The sequence below is a fragment of the Meleagris gallopavo genome, chromosome 16 (assembly GCF_000146605.3).
Source record: "Meleagris gallopavo isolate NT-WF06-2002-E0010 breed Aviagen turkey brand Nicholas breeding stock chromosome 16, Turkey_5.1, whole genome shotgun sequence".
NCBI classification, from domain to species: domain Eukaryota; kingdom Metazoa; phylum Chordata; class Aves; order Galliformes; family Phasianidae; genus Meleagris; species Meleagris gallopavo.
Window position 1 is genome coordinate 7,485,442 of NC_015026.2, and position 8,680 is coordinate 7,494,121.

The window sequence follows — 8,680 nt, forward strand, 5'->3', positions numbered from 1 at the left end:
TCCTCCTCCTCCTCCTCCTCCTCCTCCTCCTCCTCCCCGCTCTTTCGTTCCCCCCCTCCTTCCCACTGTCATTCCCTCTTTTCTTCCTTTTGTTCTCTCCTTCCCTTCCCTTCCCTTCTTCCCTCCTCTCCTTTTCCTTCTTCCTTCCATTCCCTCCCCTTCTTCTCTCTGCTCCCCCAGCACAGGGGTCGCAGTGCAGTAGGTGCAGTGTCCCCCCCCCCGTAAGCCTCCAGGGCTGAGGCAGTAATTGAATAAAGCCTCACATGTTCCCAGATGTGTCACACTGGCATTTAGAAGAGAGCTGCTTTAAGTTGGCTGACTTGAATCGCTGGTACAAAGAAATAAGAGCTGGAGATGAACCTTTTCCAGACTGCCACACTGTTTACAGCTGTGTTTATTTCCTCAGCCGCCAGTACAGTCATGCTTAGTTGTAGCAGCACAGCATTTAAGAAGTCAGTAACATTTTAGGTACCTTTTTTTTTTCCTGAAATACATTTAAAAAATTATTATTATTTTTTTAACAAATAAAGAAGTGGTGCTCCACCAAACCCTGCTCACACACTGCCACTTTAGAACAGCAGACCCGGGTCACAACATGGAATGCAGGTGGTAATGAGCTCAGTACAGCACTGCAGGTTAAGCATTAACCACAGCAGCACACTGCAGCTGCTCCCACTGGAACCTCCCAGCAGACAAATCCCTCCTTCCTTTCTGTGTACAGCTACAGGTAAAGTGCAGCTCACACTCAGGAGCATGCAAGCAGGCTTCAGCTAACAGAGAAAGGGCAGAAGCAACAGTGCAATCTCTGCATGGAAAAGTTACTGCAGCTTTACGCCACTGGGAAGTGGTTTAATGCAGCCAGAAGCGGCACTTTGAATAAGCGGCAGCATGGAAGGAAAGTTTAAATTTCAGTTGGCAGTTACTGCATTTTATTCCTGTTTTAAATGGAGACTGGTGAACGTCGCTTCAAACAGCCCCAGTGCCACAGTCTGCATTCCCATCAGGTGCCCACAATAGCAGGGATTTGTTCCTGGGTCTCAAGGTCTCCCATCCCCACTCCAGCCCTGAGCCATGTACCAACACTTGTAAAATGAGCTGCATGTGACACATGTGACAGCTTGAGAGCCAGCAACAGAGGGATAAATATTCTTCATCATAATATAAATATGCTGTAGAATATCTCAACAAGGGCAAAGTGCTTTTTTTTTTTCCTTAATTAAAACAAACTAGAAACCTAAATAGGACTGTCTGAACCACGACAGATTTCTAAAACATCTGAACATCTAAGTTACTATTAGATGACAATAAAGTGACACAGGCAGAGTGCTCAGTCCTTCGGGACACGGAAGTTGTCCTTCTCTTTCCTGATGGCTCCCATGGTGCGGATGGGGTCGGTCTCCCCAGCGTGCTCCTGAACTGTCTTCTCCCTGCCAGGAGGGAACACCAAGAATGGTAAATGCAAAGCCTGCAAGATAAAATCTTGGCTATGAAGTCACTGCTACCACATTTTGCCTGCATCATGGAGATAAGTTTCATTTAAGACCAAAGACTCAGGACTTTGGCGTGAGCTTATCAGCTCCTGCACCTTGAGTGGCATCATACCACACCCATCTACCAAGCTGTGTGTGATGAAGGAATATTATCACACAGCAAGGTTTGTTCTAACTCCTGGGTCAGAGATGCTCACCACAACTCCCCATGTTTCACAGCACCAAGCCTCTGCCAGGACAACAAGTGTTTTACCCAACTTTAGAATGCAAGAGTTTTAAGGAGGGTCGTGAGGGCATCAGAATGTGTGAATCAGGAGAGTAATTTATGGCTCTTTCTCCTCACCTTTCCCACATCCCCCCCTCCAAACAAGGCTCAGAAGGGCCGTTCCCACACGTCCATACCTCACTCGCATGAAGGGGTTGTACGTAAACTCTTCTGCAATGGTGGAGGGTATGGTTGGCTCTCCACTGTCATATTTGGCCTAGAACAAGGGAAACAGTTCTGCCTGATGAGGAATGTTTTGGAGAACAAGAAATGTCCTATGGATGAGCTACAAAGGGTAAAGTGCTCCATCTAACTGCCTGATCTGCTCCTCAGCCACACCACTTGCAGGACCAAGGCACTGAGAAACCTGAGTTGCAGGTCCTGAGTCTTTCCTGGGACAAAGCTGATCCTCTTAGAGTGGGAGAAATTCAGCCTCAGCCTGTAATGGTACCAAGACATTCCCAAGAAGGGTCACATCTCCACAAAAAGCAAACTGTGCTTGCTATGCTGCTCACACCACCCTGTTCTCCAGCACATTGTTCCCCTGATTGCACAACTGTACTGTCACCTCTCATTCTCAACTCCCTCTCCTCAGCTTCTCTTTTTCCTCCACATTGTCCCCTTTTTTCTACCCCCTCAGAGAGGCTCCAGCAGCACCCAGCAGGTTGAGGGAAAGGATGAACATACTCACTTTGGCCCAAGCAAGCTTTTCCTGGATGCTGACATTGTTGGGTTCAACGTGTCGAGCAAATTTGAGGTTGTTGATAGTGTATTCATGACCACAGTAAACTCTCTAGGAAGAAAAAGTCCCGCATGGTAACTCTGAGGGCATGAAGGTGGACTGCTGGGTTCCATCAACGTTATCAACACAGCAGGAACAGAACCAACCCGCAGAACACACCAGATGCAGGCAAAATGCCAGGAGCTATGAGCCAGTACTACGTGCCATCTTATAGGTAAGCCTCATGAAAGAACCCAGGTGTCCCATCTCTGTCCCAGCCTTTGTTTCAATAAACACCCTCTGCTCTTCCCTCGTAAAACACAAATGTATTTGGAGTACATATTTCACTTGCAAAGGAATCCAGCTACTCAGCATCAAAGGCAGTAAAGCATGCGTTCCTTCAGTGCACGAGAGATGTTCTCATCGAACAACAGCATTATTGGGAAGGCAGTTTTCTTGAAGCCTGCAGTAGCTTCGGACTGGTTAACTTACTAGCACAAAAGTTTCGTACCGTTTCAGGATCTAAGCTGCCCAAGATCTCAATCAGTGCTCTGTACATTTCCTCAGGGGTTCCCTCGAAGAATTTCCCACAGCCAGCCACGAACAGCGTGTCACCTGCAAGCAAGGTGTGACATGGCATCAGGCCACAGTTCCTCACACCCACACTGTGGAAGTTAGGCTAGCTGCACTGGTAATAAGGAATGAATGCCCATCCAGAGCTAGGAGCACACAGGCAGAGGGGGAGCTTATTTCTCTGCAACACAGACTGCCAGTGATGTAACCTCCCAACTCCTCACCTGTAAAAACTGCAGGTGGCTCGGAGCTATTTGGCTTAGTCACATAATAACAGATGTGTCCAGAAGTGTGACACGGCGTACAGAGGCATTTCACATTAAGAGATCCCACCTGAGAAGAAGGCAGAAGACTAGAGCTTAGGCTACTGTCTGGTAGCATTTGTACCATTAGAAAAGAATTGCAACTTATTACAATGGCCTGGTAGTTCCATAGGCTAATTCTCACGCAACTGGCCAGTAAACATCAGCTCTTTTCTTGAGAGAGTCCAGCACAATAATTTTATGGTAGGGACTTGGAAGGGTGCTGTTTCCTCCTAGCAGGTGTTGTTATAAAGAGAACTGCCAGATTCCTTCATTTGCATGCAGAGTGACTCAGCGTCTGGTCAGCAGCAACAGCAAATAGATCCAGAGCAATGCAAAATCCTAAACAAAGTTAATCAAGCGTAAAAAGCGCCAAACAAAAATGAAGCTGAGGGGTAGAAGTGGAAGAAGCTCAGGAAAATGGAGGAATTACACACATTCATGAGGTTCATTCCCTCACAGCCTTAATTTGCAAACCTCCCCATGTTTTTTTTGCACTCCCTTCTTTGCTGCTGACCAGCTGTAGAAAGGTGCACCGCAGGACCAGCAGTGCCATTCACGCCAGCCTGCACATGTCACAGCAGTTTATGCAACCTGCCAGCTCATCTACAAACAAACAGCGACATTTCAGCAAACTTTGCCACTGTAGCTCTGAAAAAGCAATGCAGGCAGCTCGCCCTGCTGGCCCACTTTCTCTTCAGCCTGTATTTCAGCCTTCATTCAGAGAGGACCGCTTGCAATTCTTCAGTACTAACCAGGCTGTAAGCAGAATACAAGCCCTGTGCTTTCATGCCGTGGCTCTCACTACCCTGGTTAAGGAAGCTATCCAAGGAGAGACAGACACCCAGCATGTCCCAGGCAGTACAGGTGTCTGAGCAATACCAATGCTACCAACAAACTATCACCAGCTAGGAGACAAAGGGGTTATGGTACATAGGGCTAGAAAAGGGGGAAAGATATAGTTAAATCATCAACCACCTTTGAGAGGCATTAAAAAGGTTAAAAAAAAAAAGAGCTGTGACACAAATGGAAGATGTCCCCAACCAAATCCAGAAGCTCACTCCCTTTACCTTGAGTGATGTCAGGTGAGACACTTTCTGTGTCAATGCTCCAACTCTGCTGTCTCCCCCATACACACGCAACCCTGTCTCCAGCTTTACAAGCTTCTCATTTCCTCCAGCATGGTCCCTGGAAGGTCAGAAAAATGGATTTTGGAAAGGATGAAGACAAACTGATTGCAACTGCAATGGTAATCTCCAGATGAACATCAGTCTCCCAGTATGCAGACATCTAACACTACTCACAGGGCACGCTACATCAGCACTAGGAAAGACAGTTTCTTTAAGTGCCAATTAGTAAGTGCTGGTGGCTGCAGAGCAGCAAGCTCACGAAAGATTTCAACATAGGACTTTGGTCACCATCTCTTCTGCAGCTCCCCTCAATTTCACACCTAGTTGGGAAATATCAAATTTAGACTATCACAGCCGACCGCCCATTAACCACAACACTGAGAGAGCAGGCTAATTGGGATATATGCAGTTCAGTGGCTTCGCTCCATTGCTACTCAGGTTCAACACTGCAAAACTGCTAAAGCTTTATGTCTCTGGCAGAGTTAATGTGCAGCCCTGGTAATGCTCCCACAACTGTTGACTATGCTTTAGAGGCATGTCCTAGCAACTCACTGCAAGTGTGCTGCCTTCTGCACTCTACGCATACACTTATTTCACTGACCAGCTGGAATAAGTCATCATTTTAAAGCCTAAAGGCACTGACACAGAGAACTTGCAGCCTACAGAATGTACCTGGTCACAGGAAGAGTTGCTCTTAAGAAAGTCTGGCTTGACCCCAAGCTTTCCCATCTTTGCTGTGCACTCAGCTACTTCATGCTGATTTCTCTGCGCTTTACCTTCTGGTGAGCTTTGGCACAAGAAAGGACCAGACCATGCTTTCTCAGAGCTATTCAGTGGCTGCAGACAAACAGCAGTTAGCATAGCTTAAGCATGCCCAGTCAAGCACGTGGGTATGCTCTAAGATCTTGCTATAAGCAACTTCAAAGCAGCCCTGTGTGTTCGCTCATGGACCCATGCACACTGCACAGACTCTGGAGATGCCAATACAGCAGACAGTTACCAGTGATGGTGTGTGGTCAGGACACTGGTCAGCTTCACGCCATGCTTTTTGACTGCATCCAAAACCTGCAGACACAGAGCACATCAAGAACATTACAACTCACATGGACTCCCTTAAACAACACACCTGGTGCCTGCTCCTTATGCAACTGCTACAAGGTTTAAGAGCCACACCTCCATGCAAAGGTCCTGCTGACTATGCAGAGAACTCATCTTGCAGTCACTACAGATCAGGACACAATTTCTCTGATCCAACTGGGCTGTGACTTAACCCTCAGCTCTATTTCCTCTTTTCTGCACATCAACAAACTAAAAGGGAAAACAAAATCAGGTCAGTAACTCCTGAAGGCAGGGAGAAGGTGTTTGAGCTCAGAAGTTCAGCACCTATGAAGCCCTGTCAGTACACAGGAGAGGCTAATATTTCCTGACTTTCCTCCAAGCCTGACTCACCCTGTGACTAATTCTCTTGTGTACGTGGCAGCATGAAAGTATTCTAGCAGTGCACCCATTCCCAGGACAGCAGGCAGCATTACCTTCTGGGGCTGCACAGGGTCCACTATTGCAGCCTCCTTCGTTTCCTCATCAATGAGGAGGTACATGTAGTTGTCAGTGAGCGCTGGAAGTATCTCCACCTTCATGTTGGCTTGGGTGACCGTCTTTGACTTCCTCTGCTCGTGCTCTGTGTGCAGGAAGACGGCTCGTACCTGCGCTGGACCTGGAGACCAAAAACAAAATTCAGGTCATGGGAGGATCGTGGTGCTTTGCAGCTTCACAGAGAGGGATGGGACACTGCTCACAGGGGTGTGGACATGCAGGCAAAGCGCTGTACCTTGATCAGAGAGAAGATTTCAAGGGGCAGGAAAACAGAACAGAGAGAGAGGAGTTGGACAAAGGTCAGCCTGGGACAGTGACTTTGACAAAAAAAAAAGAAGTACAAAATGTCATGTCACAACCAAAAGGAAATTAAAAAAAAAGAAGGAGAAATACAAACATTGCTAGAACAGAAGTATCTGGTTCATTAATTGGGGAAATCACAGCTTATGCAGTGCCGTGGAGAGAAGATGGGCTTTCTGCACAGCCAGCCAGATAGCAGGCGTGCACTGCACGGAGCTTCCTTGCAATGGGCTGCCTTGATGCAACAGCAGTGCTTCCCTATTTGCTTTTGGTTAAATGTTTAATAGAATCCAAGGAGCAAATCCAACTTCAGATGCAAATAACTTGGGCTCCACTTTTTCCCCACTTTTTCTCATAGATACAAAGTTCTTAAAGAAACAACCCAGTCACAAGAAGCTCTGCCATAAAGAAGAGACAAAGAAGATGATGCCTTCGATGGCTGGGGACCACACAGCCCTGGGTCTATGCACATACAGTGGAAGAGGCAGCAGTCCATAACAGAAGTCAGTTTACATCCACAGCACAGCACTGAAGGTGCCTGCACTGGTTTGGCTCAGCTCCTGTCTCATTTTGCACTGCTGACCCTAGGGCTCCAACACTTGGTGCTCAGGGAGAGGTCACCACGCTGCTAATCAGCCCGGCCCACTCTCCAAGCAGTCTCTGCCCACCTCTGATAAGAGAAAAGGGGCCTGGCAGGCTGACCCAGCCAGCACAGTGAGCCCTGAGCTCTGCAGAGACACAAGCACAGTGCTGCAAAGCTGAGAGCTCAGCTCTGAGCTGCATGTGCAGCAGATGCATCAAGGCCCCTCTGATCCTGCCCAGGGCATCCTCCCCTCCTGCACCCACCAGATCTCTTGTTTTGTGGAAGGTTAAATTAAATGCAGCGCTGAAAAGAATCCCTAAGCACAATAGCATAGGCATGCACTGGGGGTTTGACACAGTGGGCATGTAGTGCTGAAGGAAGCATCCGTACCTACCAAATGTTCCTTTGGAGCAGAAGCGTACTTCCAAAAATAATAATTAAAAAAAAAAAAGACAAGATAACAAACCCTTACTATTGCTTGGTAGGAAAAGAAGCCGAACAGTTGCTCCTCAGCTGCTCCCTAACTAAAAGCACTTTCGCTTTGGACATGTTGCCTGTTTGTGTACCACATGCAAACTGGAAAAAGAAAATTAAAACACAAGAAAGCAGAAACTTAACTTCAAGTTGAAGGAATTACTCACATACTTCAAATGCCTTCCTCCTATGAACCATTTCTAACCTTGGCCACAATCTCTCAGCATGTTTAATTCACAATTCTGGCATAACAAACAAACAAACTACACCACAGAAGGAAATGGTTTTCTAAAATGCAATTTCAAGAGAAGAATGAGAAAGCATCCGTGCAGCACGAAACCTATTCTCAAGTCCCATCTGCAGCTGAGCTGTGCCCTTCAGTCTGATCCAAAGCTCTCACGCACACCCAGCGCTGTTCTTACGAGCAGCTCACACCCAGTTCTGCTCATGGCAGCTCCCCAGCAGTGCACAACCCCTGCACCTAACACAGACAGCAAGTCAAGATCACATGCCCGTCCAAAACTATAAGGTCCACTGGCTCCATTTCCAGTCAGTTTTGCTCCATGTCCCCAGCAGTGCCCTTTGGATTGCACACCTCTGTTCAGGATGGGTTGCCAGCACAGCCTGACTCTTGGAAGGGCAGAGATTGCAGATGGGCAATGTTAATGTTATCACAGCAACAGGAGGCTGAAGGCAGGGAGGCAGCAGGTAGTTAAGCAATAGGTTCCTCCAGAAAATGCCTTGTGCATTTTGTTCATAGTATTTTGTTTTACTCTGTTTTACTACAAAAAAAAGGAATGGAAAATTCCTGTTCCAAATGAGGCTGTCACACACACGGACTGCACACACATTCCCAGGCGTTTATCTCTGCATTGCCCCACAAGTAGAAACACCACGTTTACTTTCTAGACACTGCACGCAGATGCTTTTGGACACCAGATGAGTTGCACCCTATGGGACTCCTGCTTGCTGCCCCGTATGCAGTCTGCAGCACCCAGCCAGGTTCAGCGCAACGCACGCAGGGTGCGCAGCCGCCCTACCGAGCTGCCTGCTCCTCGTGTCAGCACACTCAGGGACAAGGTAGCAGCGGGGCTTCAAGGCTGACAGTGGCTGCAGTGAATTCTGGCTCATTAAGGCCACGTTTTACATACAGAGGCACTGCTAGGCCGAGTGCTGATTCAAAGAGACGCTTTCAGAATTCAGGCCCAGATGTAAATGCACAGCCTAGAATTTTTTTTCCTTTTTTTTT

General features: G+C 47.5%; 1 protein-coding gene across 2 annotated transcripts; it reads right to left on the bottom strand.

Annotated features, from left to right (window-relative positions):
- Nucleotides 1-376: 376 nt before the first annotated feature.
- Nucleotides 377-7,548, bottom strand: HAGH (hydroxyacylglutathione hydrolase). Of its 2 annotated transcripts, none has more exons than XM_010719534.3 (9): nt 7,430-7,548; nt 6,014-6,195; nt 5,482-5,546; nt 4,422-4,539; nt 3,274-3,382; nt 2,988-3,091; nt 2,447-2,548; nt 1,893-1,972; nt 377-1,427 (listed from the first exon to the last, which is right to left on the bottom strand). In XM_010719534.3, exons 2-9 carry the CDS (start codon nt 6,116-6,118, stop codon nt 1,328-1,330), a joined length of 783 nt encoding a protein of 260 aa, XP_010717836.1. In that variant the 5' UTR covers nt 6,119-6,195; nt 7,430-7,548; the 3' UTR covers nt 377-1,327. The 2 variants fall into 2 exon arrangements, with proteins under 2 accessions (XP_010717836.1, XP_010717837.1); XM_010719535.3 differs by lacking the exon at nt 7,430-7,548 and adding an exon at nt 6,310-6,330.
- Between the last annotated feature and the right edge of the window lie 1,132 nt (nt 7,549-8,680).